Source organism: Triturus cristatus, chromosome 6 (assembly GCF_964204655.1).
Source record: "Triturus cristatus chromosome 6, aTriCri1.1, whole genome shotgun sequence".
Classification (NCBI taxonomy): Eukaryota; Metazoa; Chordata; class Amphibia; order Caudata; family Salamandridae; genus Triturus; species Triturus cristatus.
The window spans coordinates 1,036,025,900-1,036,052,224 of NC_140589.1; the positions used below are offsets into that span (position 1 = coordinate 1,036,025,900).

At 44.3% G+C, this 26,325-nt stretch overlaps 1 protein-coding gene across 3 annotated transcripts in view; it reads right to left on the reverse strand.

Annotated features, from left to right (window-relative positions):
• The window catches only part of LOC146820952 (enoyl-[acyl-carrier-protein] reductase, mitochondrial-like), a 686,021-nt gene that overhangs the window by 307,613 nt on the left and 352,083 nt on the right, over window positions 1–26,325 (reverse strand). For all 3 annotated transcript variants that reach the window (XM_085611823.1, XM_085611825.1, XM_085611822.1), the window contains one exon: window positions 24,521–24,652. In XM_085611823.1, coding sequence (XP_085467949.1) covers window positions 24,521–24,652 — 132 coding nt within the window. The remainder of the gene's footprint in view (window positions 1–24,520; window positions 24,653–26,325) is intronic.

Sequence of the window (26,325 nt, forward strand, 5' to 3'; positions counted from 1 at the left end):
AACAATGTCACGATCAAAAACAGGTATCCCCTGCCCCTGATATCTGTTCTGTTAGAGCAGGTTAAATCGGCCACAATCTACACTCGCCTTGATTTAAAGGGGGCCTACCACTTGATACGCGTTCGGGAAGGTGACGAGTGGAAAACCGCCTTTCGAACGCGTTATGGCCTTTACGAGTATACCGTAATGCCTTTCAGACTGTGCAATGCTCCCGCCGCATTTCAATACTTCGTTAACGAGGTGCTGCGGGAGTATTTGGACAAGTTTGTGGTGGCTTATGTCGATGACATTTTGATTTATTCCACCACAGAGGAGGAACATAAGGCTCATGTGGGGTTGGTGTTTGATGCCTTGCGACAAAATAAACTTTATTGTAAGCTCAGCAAATGTGAGTTTCACGTGAAAGAAGTGGAGTTCTTGGGAGTGATGCTCACACCCACTGGCCAAGTAATGTCAGAAAGAAAAATCAAAGCGGTGGGGGGCAAGATGGCCGCTGGTGGTGTGTAGTGACCAGTCGCACTCCTCTCCTCCTCCTGATTATACCAGAAGATGTGGTGATACCCCGCGACCCACGGGATGAAACCCGATTATCGTCTAAAAGGAACTGGCTTTGAATTCACTTGGACTTTCACCAAAAGGTTTGCCGAGCTTCTGTTAAGGATAATTCGTTTCTTGTTAGCAATATCCTTGAAAGCGGCAGCTTTTACCTTGGGACGGTACAATATGCCACCACGCACCATCAAAGGGAGCGAGGCAGCCAAAGAGAGTAATACGAAAGAACGGCCTGATCGGCCGGATCGGGACAAACAGGACAAACAGGAGCCAAAGAGTACATCCTCGCGTACCAGCAACGCGCTTACCTCGAAAAAAGGCACCGGGAAGAAAGCTGGTGTGATCCAAGGCACTGACGGGCTCCAAGCGAACCCCATCGGGACGTCTCTCCAGTGCGACTCACGAGAGGTAAGAAATCTGCGGTCCAACAATGCAGGAGGAAAAGAAATACAACTGCGGCAGCCTTCTGTGGTCGAGAGCTTCCCGGTGATGAGTACAGGCCGCTTGGAAAGACGAAATGCCGGTAAGCAATCCAAAGGGAACAGCGTGAGCAGTGCCGAGGCGCAGGACTCCCGCGAAACGGGGGTTGCTAAGCAACCAGACCAAGCACCGGCATTGGAGCAGACTCCTTCGGCTGTGTGTAACCTAGCCGAGGGTGTTCCGGCGGAGTCTGAGCGATCGGAAACTTCCCTCCCGGGCCCAGAAGTACCAATGTTAGCAGCGGAGGACAAGCTCAAGGTGAGGCAGCCTCAAGGTTTGGAGTCTGTTCGCACGGGCTCAGGTGGGCCATTTGCAAGGGATAATTCCAAAGGGGGACAACCTTTGGAGAATGATGAGGCGCACGGAGACAGTCACGGTGAGTTGGGGGCTGAGCAGGCTAATAGCCAGAAGGCAGGCACGGAGTCAGAGATCTCCCTGGGAGGGAGTACCTCAGCATGTTCATTGTTGGACCCGGCCAGTGGGTGTGCTTCACCTGACTATTTTTTTTCGCTTAATGAGGATTCAGAGTCTGTAACTCACAGCGACGACAGCTTTGGTGAGTCTTCAGCCTCAGACGCTAGTTCGGTCCCTCAAAAATGCACTTTAAAGAAACGTAGATCCCGTAGGAAGCCAAATTCTCTAGAAAGCCCTCCTAATCCAACAAAGAGACTTTCATGGGATTATTCAGCTACGTCACAGCCATACCAGGAGGTGAATAATATGGCTTCTGGTGGAGAGGGAATACCTCAATCTAAAACGCAAGAAGCCTCAATGGATCTATTATTCAGTACTCTGAAAAGTATGCAGAACGAGGCAAGGGCCGAAGCTCGGAGATCAAGGCAGGGGCTCAACAAAATTCATAACTCACTAAGGAAAATGAATAAGTTGTATGAGGAGGCCTCTGAGAGAATTACCCAGGTTGAAGAAAGAACGGGGAGGCTGGAAGACGAGCTAAGCAGTTTACGGAAAATGAAGGAGGAGCAAAGTAAGGTATCCGAAGACATGCAGTGGAAGCTGGAGGACTATGAAAATAGACAGCGCCGCAACAATATAAGACTTCTGGGGGTTGAAGAGGGGATTGAAGGCCAGGATGTAAGGATGTTTGTTGTCAACCTACTTAAGGGCGCATTCCCAGAGCTTTCAGCATGGCAATGGGATACAGAAATCCAGAGAGCGCATCGATTTCCTCTGGCCCCTAGGCGCAACTCAGTGCAAGACACGAGACCTAGAGCTATTTTGTTATTTGTGGGTAACTTTCTACTAAGGCAACAGATATTGGACAAAGCTAAACCGGACTCTAAGCGTACCTTTAACGGGATCACTTTCTTCGCAAGGCCTGATTTCTGTCATGCCACAGTAGAAAGAAGGTGGAGGCTGAGGCAATTGATAGCACCTATACAAGCCCTGGGCTCACAAGCTTTCCTGCTGTATCCAGCCAAACTAAAAATAATCACCAAAGGCCAGTTTAAAATGTTCTTCTCGGAAATAAAAGCTAAAGAGTATATGGTGGAGGTGCTGGGGTATAAAGTCACGGGGGATCACTAAAGGAAGGGAGAAAGAGGGATTGGATGGGAAATATACGGTTTCTCATATTGGGAGGAGGAGGCGACAACTGCACTCCTAAGCGATCACACATAGGTCATGGTTGACCTATTTGCCTGTAGGGGGGGAGGGGGGAGAGGGGGGGCACAGGTTGGAGGGTGCGGGTAGGGGTTCAGGGGGAGGGGGGGGCAGGTAAAATACAGCTTTTTCGGATTTCTTGAGCACAGCATAGGATGTTATATCTCTGGTCTATTTATTTTACTAACTGTATTGATAAAAGTTATTCATGGAATACGCTAATGACGTGTAAAATAGCCTCAATTAATATTTGTAGCCTCAACGATGCTCAAAAAAGAATGCGAGTGTCGTCTTTATTGAAAGCAATGAACTTGGATCTAGTATGTCTCCAGGAGACACATGTAGAGGGGGTTAGGGGGTTTCTCCTGGAACAACTGGGGTCCTCCCTACTGGCTAATACTAAACAGGGGACTAAAACGAGGGGAGTAGCGGTTCTAGGCAGAAATAGAGATACAATATTAGTCAGGAAAAAAGAAGACCAGTGGGGTAGGTGGGTATTATTGGAAGTTATATTTAAAGGGGAGAAGTTCACGTTGGCTTCAGTTTATGGCTCCAACGAAGATGACCCTGAAATGCTCCAGTTTTTGGATACAGAGTTGGCTTTGTGGCCTGTACCGAGTATTTGTTGTGGGGATTTTAATATTCACTCTCAGGTCGGGGCTACGGGATACACTGGCAGAAAGAAAAAAATCTTTTAGGGCTTTAGAGGATCTCTTAGTACACAACTCACTGATTGACATGTGGGCCGCTACTCATCCCTTTTTAGATGGCAGTACTTTTTTTTCTGCTCCCCATAGGGTTTTGGTAAGATTAGATTATTTTTTTATATCCAACTCTTTGCTGAATAGGTCACAAATAGAGAGGCACCCTCGGATCATATCCGATCATAACCCTCTGATCCTAACTATTAAAATGGGCTGTCAGCAGGGGAAGTTCTCCGCTTGGACTTTCGAAAGGGCTCTTTTAAGGGAGGAAGCCTATATTCTTCATATGAATTCCTGGATTAAGAACTTCTGGGAAATTAATAGAGGGTCGGTAGACTCTGGGATTGAATGGGACACCTTTAAGGCGGGCATACGGGGAGAGACGATGAGCTACTCACTGCACAAACAGAAAAAGGAGAGGGCAATGTTTAATGAATTAACAATGGAAATAACTAAAGCGGAAGAAGAACTTTATTTAGCAATACAGGCCCAAAGATCTGTTGAGCAGCTGAGTGTAAAATTAATCTGTTTAAAGGCAAGGGTCTGTGAAAATATTGCTACTAAGGCAGCTGCTAGATATTTATTAAACAGAGAGAATGCTTACGATATGAGCGAAAGAGTGGGGCACCTTTTGGCTATCCGCTCTAGACAAAAAGCCTCAGCGGCGGAGATCAAAAAGATTACAGATGCTCAGGGTAATATGATTACGGATTCAGACGGGGTAAGAGAAGTGTTTAGGCAGTTCTACGTAGATTTATATAGATCAGATAAGGTTTTAGATATGGGTCAGATCTTATACTATCTCGATAATATTCAGCCAACATTTCTGTCTGAGGAAGATAAGGAGCAGCTAGAAGCCCCATTCAATCTGGAAGAAATCTTGGGTGCACTCATCGATCTTCCTCCCGGTAAAGCCATGGGCCCGGATTTAATCCCAGTTGAATTTTATAGAGTATTCAAGGACATATTAGGCGATATACTTCTATCTACTATGCTTCAGGCGCAGATAGGGGCCTCTATTCCTAAGTCTTGGGGAGGAGCAGATATTATAGTCATTTTGAAAAAAGGCAAAAATCCTTTGGCAGCTTCATCTTATAGACCCATCACTCTAATGAATTCAGACGTTAAAATCTATTCGAAAGTGTTGGCAAAGAGATTGGCGACTATAATCGAGTCCCTTGTTAGCCCTATACAGCACGGCTTCATTCCAGGAAAGGGTACCACTCAACATATCAGGCAGGTGCTTACGCTCTTTGATGCCGTGGAGATCCCAAGAGACCCTATGGCAGTGTTGTTTTTGGACGCCGAAAAGGCATTTGATAGGGTCTCTTGGGATTTCTTATGGTCTGTCTTGAGGTGGTTTGGGTTTGGCGAGGATTATATTAGAGCCATCCAGACCTTATATAATAAACCCTCGGCCAGAATTAGAGTTAACAGTGGCCACTCATCCATAGTTCAAATAGAAAGGGGGACTAGGCAAGGGTGTCCGTCTTCCCCTCTCTTATTTGCGTTGTATATTGACCCTCTTTTGCGCAGGCTTGTTGCCAACGTTAATATCCCACCGGTAATAGTTAATAATTTGCATATCAAGGTGCAGGCATATGCGGACGACGTTGCAATCATTACAGCTAATCCTACTCTTGCTATGTGCGCAGTAGAATTAGAAGCTCGGGATTTTGGTCAGGTGTCAGGGTATAGCCTCAATAAAACGAAAACACAAATAGTAAAAAATTCATATGTCATATGTAATGATTACAGGGTAATTAGCTCGGCAGTCTATCTAGGTATAGAAATTTCGGCAGTTTTGGAGAAGGTGGTTGAGCAGAATATAACTCCATTAATGGTGAGACTAAAATTAGATCTTGGTAGGATGAATAATCTGCACCTTTCTATATTAGGACGCACAAACGTTATCAAAATGATTGTATTGCCCAAATGTTTATACCTGTTTCGCGCAATACCTCTGTTTTTTGGTGCAAAATGGTTTCAGGCTTTGGAATTGGTACTAAATAGATTCATTTGGGCTCACGGAAAGACTAGGAGAGCGTACAGATTCATGACTCTTCCAAGGGCTAGAGGTGGGTGGGGCGCCCCCGACTTTAGGCTATACTATCTGGCTACCGCACTGCAATATCTGCAGGGATTAATTGGTGGAGGGGAGCATCCTAGAATCTCCAAAATGTCAACTGAAGTTTATTCTATAGTCTTGGGGGCGGAGGCGGAGAACTGTTTCTTAAATTGCACGGACTTTGCATACTTTAAAAGAACAAGGTTCAAGACAGTCATTGCTGCTGTTAACATCTGGACAGCTTTTTTGAAAAGATCTGGATTGGGTAGATACAACAGATATACCCGCTTGTTTAAGAATAAATCCTGGCCAGGAGATATATTTGCAGACTCAATTTTTGCATCCTGGGAACACAATGGGATCAGGAGGATAGGGGATATTGTTGGGCTGGACGGAATTGTGCAATTTGCGGATTTAGTTATCAAATTTCACATAGATACAAGGACTTTTTTCAAATATCTACAGGTCAGAAGTTTTCTGAATACCAAGCGCGGAGGGTTGATAGGGTTTAAAAACAATGAAATATTGGATATGATCGAGAAAGGGGGAGATTGCAATATACGTAGTTTCTATGCTTGCCTTCTTACTACTAAGAAAGATGATCTTGTCAAATATGGTACTAAGTGGGCCACGAAGTTAGGCATTGAAGCGGCTTGGTTTCAGGAATCACTGGCTCTCGGCCATACGGTTTTATGTTCAGCACCATTACAATCACAGCACTATAAAACTATTTATTTTCTATATTATACACCAGCTAGAATTGCGCAATGGGGTGGCACCCTAGGGACAGACTGCCCACGGTGTAATCATTCACAGGCGGATATAATCCATATCTTTGCCACTTGTTCTCAATTGGCTACTTTGATTAGGGAGGTAGAGGGATTTCTAGTGAGACATCTAGGTATTCAAATTAAAATTACACCCATGGTGGTTCTTTTGGGAATAGTAATAGATGGTCAGGCTACTTGTCAAGAGTTTGTCTTTATTGCTATGGCAGTTTTTCGGTTGTTAATAGCAAGAGCCTGGCGTGACAAAGTTGCTCCCACTATGAATCAATGGTTGGCCAACCTGTTGTTTGCCTATAATTTAGAAAAAGGGATTTACGAACGGAAAGGTCGAAGGGGGAAGCAACTGGGTCTGAGAATTTGGGATCCAATACGGAGATGGAAAGAACAAGTGGTGTAAATATGGTGGCTGAATATGATTTGATTGCTTGGTTTTTATTCTCAAAAAGAAATTGTGATAATGGCTGTATTGAAGCTATATATTGTTTATAATAATTGAATTGTATATTTTCATTGATTATTTATTGTCGAACCCTATGCTGTGCTGTATCGTTATATCTGGTATAAAAATTTCTTTTAAATATAAATAAAAAAAAAGAAAAAAAAGAAAAATTAAAGCGGTGAAAGAATGGGCTAAACCTACAAATGTCAAGGAAATCCAATGCTTTCTTGGATTTGCGAATTTTTATCGCAGATTCATTAATCAGTTCTCTGCGGTGGTGGCTCCCCTTACCAAATTGTTGCGAAAAAACCAAACATTTCTGTGGACACCAGAAGCTGAGGCCTCCTTTCAGAGTTTGAAGGAAGCTTTTGTTACGACCCCGGTGTTGACACATCCGGACCCGGAGAGGCCGTACATTGTGGAGGCTGATGCCTCTGATGTTGCAGTGGGAGCCATACTCTCTCAACGTCATAAAACAACGGGCCAACTTCATCCGGTGGCCTATATGTCCAGGAAATTAAATCTGGCCGAAACGCGGTATACCGTTGCCGAAAAAGAGCTCCTGGCAATAAAAGAAGCTTTTAGCGATTGGAGACACCTGTTGTTAGGAGCCAAGCATGTAGTAACTGTATATACCGATCATCGCAATTTGCAATTTATGAGATCAACTCGGATGCTGTCTCCCAGGCAATTACGCTGGATGTTGTTCTTTTCAGAATTTCATTATCTTGTCACTTACCGACCTGGGGCAGACAATAAAAAAGCGGACGCTCTGTCCCGCAAAGACATTCCTGATGGAACTCAAGTAGAACAATCACAGTCAGTTTTGGATCCTCAAAATGTCATAGGATCACTTCAAACTGATACCTTTCTACAGAAAGTAATCAAAGGGGTGAAGACTCCTTACTGGAAGAAATGGTTGCGGGACCACCCGCAGTGGAAGATACGTAAGGGTCTCCCAATGAAAGGCAAGCAGTTATTGGTGCCCAATCCAACCTTAAGGAAAGAGGTTTTCCATTGGTGTCACCACACGCACAGTGCGGGACATAACGGGATTAAGAAAACCCTAGATCGCATTGCTCATCAGTTTTGGTGGCCAACAGTGGTGGAAGACACCACGGTCATGATTCACCAGTGTGAGACGTGTGCGACTACTAAACCATTACACGGGAAGTCCCATGGTCTGTTACAACCCCTACCGTCGCCTTTTGTGCCATGGGAAACTATTTCTATAGATTTTGTTGTGGGGTTACCTCGGGATCAAGGATGTACAGCCATCGTGGTAGTGGTGGACAGTCTCACAAAGATGGGACACTTTATAGCCTGTGCTAAAGAACCCTCGGCAGGACAATTGGCTAAACTGCTTTTGTTTCATGTGATACGGCTTCATGGCCTTCCTGCAAATATAGTGTCCGACAGGGGCCCCCAATTCACTGCACGATTTTGGACTGCTTGGTGTAAAGCCTTACATATGAAATCGTCCAAAAGTACCAGTTTTCACCCTCAGTCCGACGGACAAACAGAGAGACTGAATCAGACTCTCAAGCAGTACCTAAGGTGCTACGTGGAAAAGAACACCGATGCTTGGGTGGACCTCTTGTGTTTGGCTGAGGTAGCATACAACAGCGCCAAACACCAATCCACCAATTTTACGCCTTTTTACAGTAATTACGGTTACCATCCACGCTTTATCTCTTTGATTCAACCAGTGAGTGTACCGGAAGTGCCGGAAGCTCATGACCGGGTGAAACACATTCAACAAATCCTACACACCACTCGTAGAAATTTGGAAAAAGCCAATGGGATTTACAAACGACAAGCGGATAAACACCGCCAACCCAACCCTACCTACAAGGTGGGAGATGCAGTGTGGCTATCGACAAAAAACCTTCGATTTCGTCGATATAGTGTGTTTAATCCCAAATTTGTTGGGCCTTATAAGATTCTCAAGGTAATCTCGCCTGTGGCCATGAAATTGGCACTGCCCAAGGCCATGAAAATACATCTGGTTTTCCATGTGTCCTTATTGAAGCCCTCCTATACGCCCATAAAGAGGAAACCTTCACCCATCTGGATCAATCACGAACCTGAATATGAGGTGCAATCAATTCTTGACTCGAAAATGAGGGGATCCAAATTGTGGTATTTGGTGTCTTGGAAAGGATACGGCACGGAAGAAAATTCGTGGGAACCGGCGGTGGGCATGCATGCACCTCGTTGTGTAAAGGCTTTTCATGATCGATTCCCCAACAAACCTGGTTCGCGTCAGCGGTCGCTGGGAGAGGGATGTGCTGTCACATCCACCAAGGCGCCCGCTGCACAAGGCGCTTCATTGACGAATGCCGCGCTCCATCTCCGCGAGATGCGTGAGATATGGAAGGGTTTTCGTGCGCACTGCAATTCCCGGCATCCCTGAGCACGCGCATGCGCAGAAGGCTCTGCAACGCGGATCCGCCCGGCTACGTAAGCCGAGGAACTAATGGAGCGGCGCAGATTATTCGAATCAGGCTGCCGAAGGCGGAGGATGTTTCAACGGCTTCGCTGCTTCACATTTTGGCTTTGGTGGGGGTAAGGGTGTCGGTGACACCGCCAAGAGTCATTCCTTGTCCATGTTCATAGTATTGGCGTGGTGCCTCACGCCGCTAGTGCCGCTTTGGGACTGTTTGCTGTAGCGGATTTGAGTGACACCGCCAAGAGTCATAACCTGTGTTTCCTTGTGTTTCGGCGTTGGGACTCACGCCGCTAGCGCTGGTTAGTGCTTATAGAGTGTTGTGGATTGGAGCAACACCGCCAAGAGTTACAAGACGCTCTGTAGCATTGTAGGGCGCTGTTGAATACTAGCGCAGGACAAATTCATGGTTGCCCATGCTGAGAATATTCAGAACACTTGCATAAACTTTGCAGCTGTATCTCACGTGTCGCTGGTAGAACGCGCTGGTGTAAATATAACATTATGAACTAGAGCCAGGTGGTTTAATGCCATTCTCCAACATTCAGCAACTTGTCTGCCTGACTTCCGTTCTCCAACGTAATTGTTTCTTTTCTGTGTGTATTGTTTCGTCTTAGCAGGGGACAAGAGAGAGGTGCTGAGCTTAAGAGTAATTCCTTCTTCCCTTGTGAGGCCCACAGTCGCACGGGTAATGGTGGGTAAGGAGCATGAGATCAGAATAAAGTAGTAAAGACATGAAGAAAGATTATTGCTGATAATGTTTATGTATCCACAGTTTCTGCTGTGTATCATGCATTGATGGTACGAACATTCAGACAAGCATCCCATTTTTTCTTAGAGGGTCCGATGATGATACAATCGTCCTTCTGATTATAGAAACATCCTTTGTTTCCTTTACAGGTATATACATTGATAGATATGAAGCCTGGGTACTTCCAAAAAGGAGGGAGTTAAAGAATTGCAGTATAATAGGTTAAGTGTTTCTTAATCATCGTTTTTTCTCCACAGATCTCCCTCCCCGCTGTTCCCTTCCTTTCCTTCCCCCCGATTGACCCCCTCTAATGTCTGTGCTGTTGTAGCATATCGGAAATTGAGGTTGTCAATAGGTGGACCCCATTGAGCATCGAATCGATCCTGAGAGGCCTCCGAGGGACCGTGACACAAACATGGTCTCGAATGGGCAGCGCAATACTTCAGTCACATTTGCAAAGCAACAAAAGGTCATCATGCTTGGTAAATCTGGAGGAACGCAAGGCAGTGAAAATCGTTGCTTGTATTAATCTGCATACCATAGTGTACATTTCTGCCAAATTTCATGTACATCCATATGCCATGCCACTCCACTGTACATCATTCCAGTCTACGACACACCACTGTACGCCATCCCACTGTAAGCTACTCCAGTCAATGCTATTGCACTCTACACCACTCCATGGTATTCCTCTCCACTCTACACTATACCACTGTATGCCACTCCACGATATGTCACTCCACTGTTTGCTATTCCATTCTATGCCACTTCACTCTATGCTGCTCCACTCTGCACTGTTCCACTGTAGCTACTTCACTCTGATATTCCGCTGTACACCACTCCACTCTACACTATTCCACTCTACGCCACTTTACTGAATGCCACTCCACTCTATGCTATTCCACTCTATGCCACTCCACTCTACGCCACTCCACTGTTTGCTATTCCACTCTATGCCACTCCACTCCATGCTGCTCAACTCTGCACTATTCCACTGTAGCTACTCCACTGTTATATTCGGCTGTACATTGCTCCACTCTACACTATAATACTTCACACCACTCCACTGTACGCCACTCCACGCCACTCCACTGTGCGCCATGCTACAGCACTCCACTGTACATTATTTCACTCTACATCACTTCACTGTTTTCACTCCCCTGTATGCCACTCTGCTCTATGCTGCTCCACTCTACGCTATGCCACCGTATACTACTCCACTCTATGCCTCTCCTCTGTACGCCACTCCACTGTATGCCACTCCACTCTACGCTATTATTCTATACGCCACTACACTTTACACAACTCCACTGTATTATTTTCCACTCTACCCAACTCCACTGTATGCCACTCCATTTTACGTAACTCAACTGTTTGCTATTCCACTGTATATCAGTCCAAGGCAGTGCACTCAACACTCCTCCACTGTACACCACTCCACTTTACGCCACTCCACTGCACAGTACTCCACTTTACACCAATCTGCTCTACAGTATTCCACTGTGCCACACTCCACTCTATGCCACTGTACTGTACACTATTCCATTCTATGCCACTCCGTTGTATGCCACTCACTCTACGCTGTTCCACTGTATGCCAGTCCACTCTAAGCTACTCCCCTCTATGCTATCCCAAAGTATGCCACTCCAAAGTATGCTACTCTATGCCACTTTGATGTATGCTATTTCACTCTACCCTACCCCACTCTATGTCACTCCAATCTAGGTGACTCCAATATAGCCCCTGCACTGTCAAATTACTGAATGCTTCCTTCACTCTACGCTATTCCACTCTATGCCACTCTACGTTATTCCAATGTATGCTACTTCACTGTAGGCTACTCCAATCTACACCACTCCACTGCACACCACTCTGACACTCCGCACTAATCCACGGTACCCACTCAGCTCCTCGCCACTTCATGCTATTCTCTTGTATGGCAATCCACTCTATGCAACTCCACTATATGCTATTCCACTCACTCCACTGTACGTCACTCTAGTCTACTCCACTCCACTGTACCCCACTTCAATCTATGCTACTCTACTCTGAGATATTCCACTCCACTCTACAACAGTCCACTCTAAATTATTCCACTTTATGCCACTCCACTCTATCCTATCCACTGTTTGCCACCCCACTGTACGCTAATCCACTCTATCCCATTCACTGTATGCCACTGCACTTTACACCACTCCACTCCACTCTATCCAATTCAACTGTATGCCACTCCTGTGTACACCACTCCATTCTATGCTACTCCACTATGCACTACTCCACGCTATGCCAATCCACTCTACTCTATTCCACTGTATGCAACTCCACTGCATGCTGATTCACTCTATGCTGTTCCACTCTACCCAAACATACTGCACGCCACTCGTGTACGTCACTCCACTGTATGCCTTTACACTGTGCGCTTCTTCACTCTACACTATTACGCTCTATGCCTCTGCACTATACACCACTCCACTCTATGCTATTCCTCAGTATGCAATTCCACTGTACACCGCTTCACTGTACACTATTTCACTGTATACCACAGCCCTCTACACTACTATACTCTTCCCACCTCCACTGTATACTATTCCACTCTATTCCACTCCACTTTAAGCTTTTCCACTCTACCCCACTCCACTGTACACCACTCCAGTCTAGGACACACAGTGGATGCCACTCCATTGTACCCTACTCCACACTATATTATTACACTCTATGGTTCCCGACCGTTCGCCACCTTACTCTACGCTATTTCACTATATGCCACTCATCTAAGCGCTACTCCAGTGTATGCCACTCTACTCTACACCACTCTACTCTACGCTATTCCACTCTTTGCCACTTCGCTCTACACCACTCCACTGTACGCCATGAAACTCTGAACCACAACTGCCCATGCCATAAGACTGTATGACATGGCACTCTAAGCTACTGCAGTCTGTGCCACTCAAGTCTATTCACCTCGACAAATCCCTACTCTACTCTATGATACTTTATGCCCCTCCACTTTACCAAACTACACTCCACCCTATGCTATTCCGCTGTACAACACTGTACTCAAGTGTATGTCACTGCACAACACTGTAGTCCACTCTGTGTCCTAAAAACTCTCTACGAAACTCCATGTACTCCTCTCCACCACTGTTTGCTTCACTCTACTTTATAACACACTACTCCACTCTACTCAGCTCTACTCCACTACTCCACTCCATGCCTCTCCCATCAATGGCACTATATACCACTTGAATCTACAACACTCCATGCCACTTCACTGTACCACACTCAACAACACTGTACCTCATTCCACTGTACAACACTGTACTCCACTCTATGCCACTCCACTCTACGACAGTTTCACACACAGCATACCACTCCACTGTATAACATGTCACTCCACTCTCTGACACTTTGCTCCACTCTACGCATATTCTACTTTATGGCACTGTACTATACAAGATGCCACTCCTCTACATAACACTTTACTCCAGTCTACACTACTCCACTCCACTCGACTTCACTGTACAACAGTTTACTCCACTCTACGCGCTCCACTCTACAACATTCTATACTACAGATGTCCACTCTCCAATACTCTACACTCTACTATACTCTGTGGCATTGTACAAAACTCTACTATACTGTATGCCCCCAGACTACAATGTACAACTCTCTACTCCACTCTATGCCACTGTTCGCCAATCTACTTTATGCCACTCTATGCCACTTGACTCTACACCACTCTGTGCCATTACACTCTAACACCCTCTGTACTGTACGGTGTGCCACTCCACTCTATAAAGGTCTACGCCACTCTATGCCACTCAACTGTACGACACTTTCCAACATGCAATGACACACCAGTTCACTCCACTGTACCACACAGCACTGTAATCTATAACATTTTACTCCACTGTAGGATTCACCAGGCCACTCTACTCCACTCCAAGCCATGCCATTCCATTGTACAACATAACTCTCCACTGTATTACACTTTACTCCACTCTGTCCTATGCAACTCCACTGAGTTGCGCTCTACTCTACTACACTGTACAATACTTTACCCCACTCTATGTCACTTATCGACACACCACTCTACTATGGTCTACTGTACGAAGCCCTACTGTACTCTATGCAACTCCACTCTACAAGACTCTACTCCCCTCTATGTCAATACATGACATGCTAGTCTACTCTATGACCATCCACTGTATGTCACTGTACTACACTGTACATATGACTCCACTCCACTATATGACACACCACTCCACTCTATGACACTCTCATCCTCTGTACAATACTGTACCACAATCCACTGTATGACATGCCACTGTATGACATGCCACTGTACGACACTCCACTGTACGACACTACACGGTATGGGACTCTAATCCACTGTACTAGAAGACACGCCACTCCACAACACTGAACTGTATGACACTTTACTGCACTGTACTCCGCTCTATGTCACTCTGTGACATTCCACTGAACGATACTCCCTTCCACAACACTGCAGGCGATGTCACGCCACTGTATGACACTCATCTGTACTGCAGGACATGCCACTCCACTCTGCGTACTCCACTCCACTATATAACACACCATGACACTCCATTGTATAACATTTTACTCCACTATTTCCTACACAACTCCACTCTATTCAACTTTACAAAACAAGATTCCATGACTCTAGACTGTATGACACTGTCCTACACTATACTCTGTGACACTCCATGTAGGAGAGTAGGATCTGCTATCCTATGGTCACCCCAAATTTTTGCTTTTTGCTTCACTGGTTTTTGACATATCGAGGCTGTGGGCCTGCTAATCAGACCCCCAGCCTGCTGTTCTCTCTAACTAAATTGACACTATGCACCCTAGTTGCATAACCAATTGGAAGTGGATCACCCTGTGAGCCCCTGTACCAGTGTACACTAGGTACCCAGGGCATTGGTGTATCTAAGGCCTGCCAGGGGCTGAAGCATGTATTATGCCACCCCAGGCTTGGCCTAACAAATTTGACACAACTGGCTGATCTCTCAGCTGGGGTAAGTTGGTGTAACCACCTCTTACTTAGGTGTAGTATACCTATACCTAACCTTAAATGGGACACATGTTAACCTATAAGTCACTCCTATGGCAGGCCTTAACAATCCTGAAGGCAGAGTGCTTGGTTCCATGTGAGATGGTGCTCTGGCATGAGCTGAGCCTGTCTGCAGTGGTCGGAACAACTTCCTTCTACCGTTTCCAGATATCGTCATACCATATACTCTTAAGTGCATTATGAACCTCGCGGTTAAATGCTATCTTTGGTTTGGCTTTATCAAAACATGTCGAGTAAGGTGTCATACGAATTGGAATACTAACCCCTCGCCAATTCTGGCAACGGGGTTAGCATTCCACCCTTCTAGAGGGACACGACATGTACAGTACCTGAAACCCGGGTAAAATCAGACATAGCCTCAGCTCCACAAAATGGATGCTGCCACCACAGACACAAGTCTGCCCTCCCGCTGCTGGGAGTCCTTCCAGCTTGGGAGACGTCGACAAAGGGTTTCCTGCCAGGGGAGGTGCGAGCACCACCCCAGACAGGATTTTGTGTATTGGTCAGGTAGGGCTTGAATGGAATGAGACATGCCTGAGGCTCACAAGGAGCCTCGGTGCATATGCCAGTTCAAACCGGTCCTGGGGCACACCAGCCCGGACCTGGGGCGAGCTAGACAAAGGATTGGGGGTGTAACCACCCCCCTTCCTGGTCCCACCCTTAGGGAGGGACCTAGCAGGTAGTCCGGCCCCTAGAATCCACTTAAAGGTAGGAGCTGTGTCCTAAGACTTCAGACATCCTGGAATCAACTTAACCACAAGAAGAAGACGGGAACTTCGACGCTCTGCTGCACAGAGGACTGAAGGAAATCTCCCCTATGGTCAGGGAGTGACCATCTTGCTAACGCAAGCACCAACCAGCTATTGAACGTCTGCTTTGCTCTCCAAAAGAGCAGCCCCTCTGACCTTGCTGGTCAGAACAATCAGCTTTCTTGAACTTCCACAACTCCTGCCTTTGCCAAGGCTTGTTTGCTTCTTTCGAGTCGCCGACACCGCCGACAGCGAGAGCCTGCGTGGGACAGCTCGTGACTCGACTCCTGGACGTCGTCGACCTTCAGGGACCACGTGGCTGCGGAGACAAGCTACACTTCACCACCTGTTTGCACCCGACATCGCCTGGTACCTACCTGGTGCCACGCCGGTCATTGGCTAGTGACTGTGAACACTGTCCCCTCTGCTTTCAGGTCTTCCACAACTCCGATCCACTCTTGGATCCAACGCAGCTCTTCTGGACCGACCGCCTGCAGCATCTTTGTCATCAGGCTCCATTGAATCGATAGAAGAAACCCGACGCACTTCGAGACCTATGCACCCACTTCCTGTGGGTGAGGTAAAGCTGGCACTCCGGTGCCCAAGTGTAGAGAATCATCTCTAGTGTCTGTGTTTCGAATCTTGAGATCGTAGTCCATCCAGAAGACCCTTTCTGCAGTAACTTTTTAACTTTTACGCACCCATTGAAAACCTATGGGAGCACGCGTGTGACTTTCCTCACTGCACACGCAACCCGTGGACCTCCTGGTCACTAACTAAAGTTAGCTCCTTGTAGGCCCAGCGATTCTAGAGGCCCTAGGCCTTTTCCCTTTCCTGTTCGTGGTACTTATACCACTATTTTAGTATATGGTTTGAGTGGCCACCAGGGCCCATCCATATAAAGTGCAACTTCTGTGTATTATAACATTGTCTTGTTTAACGATTTGTGCTCCTGTGCTCATAAAGAGTCTAGGGGTTACTTTGAGAAATAAATACATATATATTTTGAATATATATCTGTGTGGTGTCCTTTCATTGGTATAAAAGGGGGTTACATTTGGTGAAACAGCCTGCTTAACACGCTTTAACGAGTTTAGCCTCAAAGACTGCTTAGCCTACGCTACCACTAGGGCAGCTAGTCCGAAAAGGTTGACTTACAACCACACCATAAGGGTTGCTTGGCATGGTACAAGGTGGTCACTTTAACTAGTGAACATCATATACCAGGCCAACTTCTCACACTCCACTTAACAGCACTCAACTGAATGACACCATGATTTGAAACACATTTTTTATAAAAAATGGAAACCATTAAAATTCAATAAAAAAACAAAAGTTAAGGATAGGTTATAGTTAGGAAATATTTATTTATTATTTATATACAAACCCAAATTAAACTATGCAAACTATAGAAATTCAAAAGTTATAGTTATTACTTAAATTCATAATTTACCCACCACATTCAATTTATTATAAGTCGCGCACCTCTATACACAATCTTGTCACCACACTCAGTGACCCTGATGAACTTTTTTTATTTTCCAAAAACATCCCCGCAGCGTTAGTGTTTGGTGGAGAAAAAATGTAATGTCTCTGATGCACTGGGAGTTTTTTCTCACCACAAGAGGTTATTAGTCTTCTTTCCTGGCTTTCCCTGTCAATTTTAAAAAGGAACAAAACATGTTGGAACTGCCAGAAATAGCCAAGATAGCCTAACACCAATCCTTCTACTGCCAAATGTTTGTTGGACCATCGGTCAAAGGTTCCTACTGGTAGAGTGAATGTAGGCTTCACCATCAGAAACATGCTGGTTCCCCTGACTCTAAAGGAGTGAGGAGATTGTGAGTTTGGTGAACAGGGTACTCCGCAACATATTTGGCTGAGTACCCTGTCCTTCATACCTTACTTACGCCCGAGAGGCACCAACAGACAGCTGCGGTATTAAGGCAAACCTTATAATTCAGAACCTGTTGCTTATAGAAGGGGGAGCCTTCTTTTGAAATAGGACTTCTGCTTCCACTAAATAATCCTGATCATATACTGTTAAAAGCACTGCATGCATTGGGATTGAATCACTGATTAGGAGGTGAAATGATACTCCAAACAGCCAATAGCATGAATTCAGAGATATTTACTCCAGTGCTTAATTTGTAAAATAATAAGTGCCAGAGCTCTAGTCAGGGGGCCACTGCAGCTTGCACCACTCATTTCTCCTAATCACGCTGCCAATAACAGTATCAGCACAGCTACCATCCAAAACACACTTAGCAGTGTGACCATTAAGACTATTCTAGGCCCCCCATAGCTATAAGAATGGCTTGTGCTACAGGTATTAGTCTTTTTAATGTATATTGAATCAACAAACAAATGCTGTTGTGCTGTTCTCTATTTTAGGGAAGTATGCCACATGGTGGCGCGGTTTGTCTAAGTGCTGGTGTTGACAATTAAGTGCGGGTGCTCAGCACCGGAAAGCACCAACTTAAATTAAGCACTGATTTACTCCCCCCAACTCCCACTGGACATATAGTTTGTTGGACGAGTAGAGACAAAAGGTCAGGCAGATAGCCGTTCTGTCAAGCCAGACACAAAAAGCAGCAGAGTAGTGGGCAACTTGCAGCACCATTATAGACACAAAGAGAGTAACATCAAATAGTAGCAAAGCCTGCGAATAAGTGAAGCTCTGGCAACGGGTCATTATCCATCCCCATAAACTACCACATAATTGTATAACACACTCTCGTACATTTATGCATCCACTGAGGGTTAATTGCTTCTAATTTAAGCACTAGTCGCTAATTCCAAAGGCTCTTTCAGATGGCGCTACCTAAATGATGCGTTTCCCTGCTCAAATAGCATGAAGTCAGAGGCCAGCTGCTATATATTACAGTGGTGTACCAACAAGAGTCAAAAGCTTGCTTATCAGTGACAGATTGCTGATGTTTTTAATGATGTCTTGTCATGGTGGATTTATTTGCTTGTAAACAATGATTATTCCTGTTGCAGTGAAAGCAAGGACCTTATAATCATTTCCAGGCACCCCGCCAAGGGTTTACAGAGAGTGCCTCATTTGAATTTTCCTCTCACTGAAAAAGAAGCGCTGGGAGTAGTTTGACCTTTGCTGTATTTATGAAAAAAATGGAGGGCCTGTTAAGATTTATGGAGCGTGTGCTTGTGCTGTTGGAATACTAATATGTGTTCATGTGAATTTTATCTATGGTGTGTCTGGAATCCTTGCTTCCTGTGTCTGTCTAAAGGAAAAGCAGGCGAGTTTCAATTCACCAAAAGCAAACAAGCACAGTTATGGGACAATTGAATATTTTCAGGAAGATTGTTCTTTGCAACCTAGGATTTTGAAAAGGTTGTGAGAAATGAATGCGAATGAGATGCAAATTTATAGCTAGGGTGACAAAGCATTTCCTTGAGAAACAAGCATTCACAGAGTGCGGTGATGTTCAACTTCAAACTGACTACTTGATGTGAGTGTGTCTATTACCGATGGGGAAAGAGAAAAAAATATGATGAAAACACGACTATTGCTTGAGAAAAAAATGTAACCACACTAGTGAGTGATTCAGGAGATATGAGTGGTATACTTTGCTTTCAAACAATACCACTGGCATAGAAGACATTTGTTGTGGACTTGGAACATGCCTGTTACATTAGTACCTGTAACTCTCCTGAATCTGTGCATGAAGCGTCCTTTTGGAAAGGCTCCATATTGAGTTGTATAGGTTCTTGACAATGATTTTTTATATGGCAAATTAACCTGTTAGTGACATCATGGCGAAAAATTGGCACAACTGAACACAAAATCGATCGAAAACATTCTTCACAAAATCAAACAAGAACATATAAACTATAAGCCACCGAACGGTTTCCAATATATGTGTACAGAAAATAAGACAAAATAAAAATAAGATGGCACACAACGTACACGAATGGCCGAATACTTGCACTCAGATTTTAGAACAGTTATGTTTTTTGTGGACAAACTATATTTCTGCACAGTGTGTGCATTAAAAAACTGCCTAGTACTTAAGTTTCAACACAAAAGGCTCAATCAAAACAAAACATAAAAAGTCTTAAAATTGATAAAAGTTAAGCTTTCGGGAATGGTTGTTCTGCTTCTTACTCATCTCATTTAGGAAAAAAGGTCAAAATGAATACATTTCTCAATTATCCCAAATCACACAGAGGAAACCTGTACTTAGCTGACGGTGGGTAAACTTCCAGTTGCAAAAAAAGTCTACACAGATTGAATAAGAGAACAATTCACTGAAACCCAAATTCAAACCTGAAGCTGATGTGCATGTGGGAGTGAGGGAATGGTTCTCTTCTCTAGTGCAAAAGTTCCATGTTCTATTTCATGCATTGTGAATGGTATAGGAGAACCACAGAACACACTGCTTACCTTAAACCTATCTCCGGCAGTGTCCTGTTCATAAGGCTTATGTTTTGTTGCCAGAAGTTACGGCAGAGATGGCAGTCACTTAATCGTTAAATTCCCTGTGTTCACTACAGACTGGTGTATGTACCTTGTCTCTCACTACATTATCTTAAGGTCATGGCTGGCCCTTAATTTAAGCCTTGCCCTCGGGTTGCAGGAGCGAGAGCCTGTTACTCAGGAAGGCAGAGTGTAAACAACTGGATGCCGCATATGGCTGGTTCCTAATCCCACTCCATAAAAACCCAACTTGACATTTCTATTAACAGCAGTCCAGCATCCATTTGACACTGCAGTATTTGATTAGGGTTCTGCTGCTAAACATGAGCATCCACAAAAGCAAGAAGTACCAAATGCTAGTCATCTGTCCCAGCGGAACCAGTTATCCCAAACTTGGATGTTAGAGTTAGAGAGATGCAGGGGATCAGGAATGTGAATTTCAAATAATAGCATGAGGACAAATAAAAACCTAAAGGCAAATTTCACGTGGGAGCTAGATCTAGCGGTGAAAATAACAGAAGATAATGTGATGAGGGAATAGCAGCAAACTGGAAAGTTATCCCTTACTGTATGATCTAGTCTGATAAATTTTAAGGTATTTCACCGATCATTCTGAACTCCTAGAGTGAAGTAAAATCTAGTTTCTTCTAAAATGTCTAACTGCAGTAAGTGTACTTGTTAAAAATGAGAAAGTTGGTCAAGCAGCAACCACAATCCTAGTCAGGGTAAGGCACATGCAAAACTCCAATTTAACCTGTGCTCAACCCTCTGATAGCTTGACACGGTGCAGTCAGGTTTAACTTAGAGGCAATGTGTAAAGTATTTGTGCAACACTTCAAACAGGAAAACAATTAAAACACTACATACATAGATCCCACACTAGTTTAGGAAAACAGAGCCAAATTTAATAAATAAAAGAAGACTGAAACAAGAAAAATCACATTAGTAGAACCGGTGTTATTAATTTTTAAAGAATAAACTGTTAAATAGTGCCTAAAAACATAAAGCACCAAACGGGAATATCTTGTCATGCTGGACTGGGACAAAGTCAAAAGTTCAGGCAACCGAGGTGGACCGAAGGTCAGGTACAGTCCAGATAAGCCCCGCTGAAGGTTTGCCTTCTCAAATTGTGTGCCAAGTGTCCCTTTTGCATTAAAGAAAGTTATTGGAAGGAAGGGGAGCGTCACTGTTGGTGGTCAGTGTGGTGCGAGGAGCAGGCTGGGCATCACGGATGGGGGGCTGGTACTTTGCGTTGCTGGTCCTCCATAGGCAATAGGTACTTGCTGGGTGAAGAGGCAGGTTTGCAACAGCTTGCAGTGATTTTTGGTGGGAGCGGTGCGGTTCCGGTGTAAACGGGCTTGTTTGCAGTCATGAAAAGGCAAAAAGCTTGAATTTAAGAGCTCAAGAGCCACACTGAAGGTCCAGGCCCCTCTTGAGGATCAGGAACTTGCTGAAGATGGGTCCAGGAACTGTTGGGGAGTCTTTTATGTCCCTGAGGCTCAGATCAGGAGGCCAGCAGACTAGCCCTTTGAGCCACTCTGGGGTCATGGGTTCACAATGGGTTCTAGGTCCAGTTCTTCCTCCCCAAGCAACATGGCAGTAGGCAGCAAGTCAGCACAGCAAGGCAGTAGCTTCTTCAGAGTAGCAGTCTAGGAAAGAGGCAGTCCTTGTAGCAGCACAGCAGACCTTCTGACTGGCAGAGTAACACAGGTCTAGAAGTGTACTGAAGTGGTGGGGTCTGAGGTCCTTCTTTTATACATTGGTGCTCAGAATCTTGATGGTGGGAGAAGCCATGTGACCAGAGATAGGCTGCAGGCACCAAGTGGCTAAGGCAAGAATGCCAACTTTCTAAAAGTGCCATTTCAGACTTGTAATTTAAAATCCAGCTTCACCATAAGCTAGGATTTCAGAAACATCAAACACGAACCAGTCATATCTTCCCATTTGGAAAGTAGAGTTATAACATGTAATAAGGTAACACCAATGGTATCCTATGGGAGAGATAGGCCTTGCAGTAGTGAAAAACAAATGTACGAGTTTTTCACTACCGGGATATGTAATACGTAAAAGTACTTGTCTAATGTTTTAAATACACTAGACCTTGGGGCTGTCCAGGGCCTATCTTAGGGTTGACTTATGTGTATTAAAAAGGAAGGTTTGGGCCTGACAAAAGGTTTATTTTGCCAGGTCAACATCACAGTTTAAAACTGCACACACAGGATCTGCAATGCCATGCCTGAGACATGTTTAAAGGGTTACTTAAGTGAGTGGCACAATCAATGCTGGAGGCCCACTGGTAGAATTTAAGTTACAGACCCTGGGCACATGTAGTGCACTTTACTAGGGTCTTATAAGTAAATAAAGAATGCCAAATGGGTATAAGCCAATGTTACCATGTTTTAAGCAAAGACCGCAAACACTTTAGCACAGCACTGGCTAGCAGTGGTAAAGTGTATAGAGTCTCAAAGGCAACAAAAACGATTTCAGCAAAAATTGGAGGAGTGATGGCAAAAGGTTTGGGGATGACGACGCAGAGACGGCCATTTCCAACAGTTGCGCAAATGATGCAGCAATGTATTGACATACACATTGGATTGGAGAAGCTTTCTACAGCAAACATAAAGAGATCCCTTCCTGCACAAAAACAATCACGCCAACAACACAGACACCCTTGCACCATGGTGCAAGAGTGCCTGCATTGGCGCATGGCTGCTAATGGTGCGCTGGCACTGACTGAAAGGACAGGAATGCACCTTATCTTGTAAACACAGTGCATTTCTGCCCTTACGAATTGACGTAAGGCAGCGAAGCAAAATGACTTGTGGTGCTGCCCTGCACCAATTCTTTGTAAATAAGCCCCTAAGATTGCAATAATCAAGTGTGAATATGAGAATTAATAGAACATTTTGGGGGATTTATAGAAAAAGTTGAAAAGGAAAGAAACCAAAAGAGGGAGACAGAAAAACAAATTAGGGGATAGCAGAGGAGAGGAGAGATTAGAAAGAAAAGAAAGTAGGAGAAATATGAGTGCAGAGCGGGAAAGTTAGTAAAAGGTGGCTTGTATAAATCAGATTTAGGGCCTGATTTAGATCTCTGCAGACGGATTACTCTGTCACAATGGTGACAGATATCCCGTTCGCAGAAATATAAATTCCATAAGACATAAGGGGATTTATATTTCGGTGGTCGGGACATCAGTCAAAGTTTTGTCTGACTAACCCGTCTGCCGAGACCTAAATCAGGCCCTTAATCCTTTGGAATAGCATGAGAGATGATACAATATGGATTCTATGCTCATCACAAATAAAATTCCACCAAGTAGTAGATTAGTGGTATTTGGATTGTAAATAATCAAACCTGAAAAAATGCAGAACCAGTTATAGATTGATGATTTTATATAAAAAAATCACTTGTTGGTGCCAGTGTTCAAAATAGAATGATATATTTAATTTCTGATGGGAAAGAGTACCATCTGTTCGAATCGAGGACAATTTTAGCGATGCAACTCAATGCCTGTGTTAAAGTTCTGTTTACACCAAGAGGATTATTTTAGGAGAAATGCAAGAAAAAGAGCATAAACTAGTACATTCTAGCAATTTATATCTTTATCCATGTTGGTTTGTGGTGCGGGATTGATAGTTATCCCTAGGGTGACCGAGGAGTAGCTTTTCTGGCATTGTGTGATCTTGAGCTGCCAATGGGCACAAGGTGTATTACTGAAGGATCCCGATTTAATGATGTGGCATGCAGGTATGAGATCCCGCCAAAGAGGCCACAAATGTGCCAGTGCAGCAAATTCAGAAGGAATCTCGGAAAAGTGAACCCATGTGGATGTAAGTAATAAAGATCATATCTGGGCGGGGTACCAGCCTTGTACATGGGATGTACTGTCCTAGCAGAAGGCAGGTTGAAAGTCTAACATACTGCAAACTGGGACCTGAGAACCAGACAACACATCCAGTCCATTCACCCTATTAGACTGGACATGGCAGCACCAGATGATGAGTTCATGTTGGTGTTTGGAAGTAAGTGTGTCTGAAGAGGGTCTGAACACTGAATCCTGTAGGAGGAAGGGCATCATTGGGGAGATGAATGCAAGTAATAAAGATACCCCTTACTGTGCTTGGTTTAGTAGTGGTATGATGATTTGCTATCCTAAATGAACAATCAATACATTTAAAGTATTGGTGAACTGCCACTGTGGGATTGTGTGTGTTACATTTGACAACCAAGGTCTATTGTGGTAAAGGAAAACAAATCTGAGTTTCCACAAAGATGGTTTACAAAGCAGCAAGCAACTGAAAGTAAATATGCTTGTGTACATGTTTAATTGATTACAAAACTGTTCTAGGCTAAATTCAGACAGCATTCTTACCAAAGCCAGCATCCACTGGAATGACCCAGTCCCCAGGTTTAAGGTCAAGGACATTACATCCAACCTCAATGACTTCTCCCAGACCTTCATTCCCACCAACAGCAGGTAATGTTGGCAACAGAGCGTAAGTGCCTGAAAAGAGATAAACCAACATAAGACATTTTACTTCACTGCAATACAATCTAAAGTAGGGTCGAATAGAGCTTGTACGCTTTTGAATACTTAAGGTCGGTTCACATCTAATGGCTAACTCGACTCTGACTCATCTATAAATTTGTAGCAAGACTCATAGATGAATCATGTTTTTGTAAGGAGTTATCAGTACGGCCCAAATAGAAAAATATGTATCAATACATTTGATTCTATATCTATGTGTAAATCTTTAGCAAGAGCAATCAATCAAGATTTTGGAAAGTTGTGTTTGCAGGATGCAGAATCACAATGGCTTGACTCAGCCTTAGGTCTCAGCCACAAATTTCGCTGTCTGTGGGCATTAGGTCGGACCCTTGCTCATGATTGCATGGCTGTGCTGCCCATCTCATTTTGCTGTTCTTGCGTTGATGTTTTTTCAACATATTCTATTGACTGTCCCGCCCAGGAGCTTTCAGCTCTCCAGCATTTTAATTGGTTCAAGTATCTTTTCACTTTTGATGCCAGCCCTTGATTTGTAAGTGATGAACCTTTGTGTCCCCTGCCTCTCTGATCCTCCTTTTTCCTCACTTTTCACCCATACCTCTCTTTTTATTCCCCTCCACTACCCCTAACCCCACAAAGGGTCTTCTTGTCCTTGGCCAGCTGCTGAGCTATTAGCAGGTGACCATCTTCAAATGTTTTTTTTTAGTATTTCAACATCTCCACCAACATACACACATGAGCACAAATGCATGCCACGCCTTTCTGAATATTTTTAGCACACCCCATTCAAAGATGGCTACCACAGAGGCATGCGCATCCACATACCCCATCTCTAAAAAGATAGGAATTCTTGAAATAAATCCAAATGCATTTAAAGATGGATGCTGGGGTGTGCGTGCATCTGTTGCGACGATCTTTGAAAGGTGTTTGGTAAAACCTTGCAAAATGCATTCAAAGATGGCCACTGTTGATTCACACACATCCCCCTTGGCCATCTTTTAATGCACTTTGTAATGTTTCAAAACTCATTCTAGAAAGCTGCTGTGGATATGTGTGCATTTCCATCAGCTGTTTAAGGTAGAAAAAAAAATCAAAGCCAATACTCAGACCTATTGGCTTTGACAATGCTTGTTTGCACCTAGAACTAAGCCAGACGTTTAACTGTACTCTGGTGCGATACTGCTACAGAATGTTCTAGCTTGATCTTCTCCGACAGGAAGGAGAGATAATAAAGCTGGAATTGCCTTAAGGAGGCTGTGTGTGTATTTCTGTAGCTACATTTGCATGCAAGAACATTGGTGTTTGGTTGAATGCATGCCACAGGTTTTTAGTCAGTTTATTAACTCAACAAATGGTAATATTAATCTATTTTAGGAAATGCGCAGTGCTGTGTGTCAAAAAGGAAAGCCTACATTCACACACATAAGGAAGCATGCACCTTATAGGCTTACATTTTGTGACGCACATCATTCCTTCTTGTTTTGCAACAGGAATATTGGCAAAGAAAATGCATTTACCCTGCAAGAGTAAAGATTTGCTAACTAAGGAATGAGAATGCTGGTCTGACGTTTCGAGATGCTTATCTGATATGTTGTGGAATGAGGTTAGAACAAGTACACAAAACATTTATCTGTCATGGGTTGTTCTCTAGATACACACCACTCGTTATT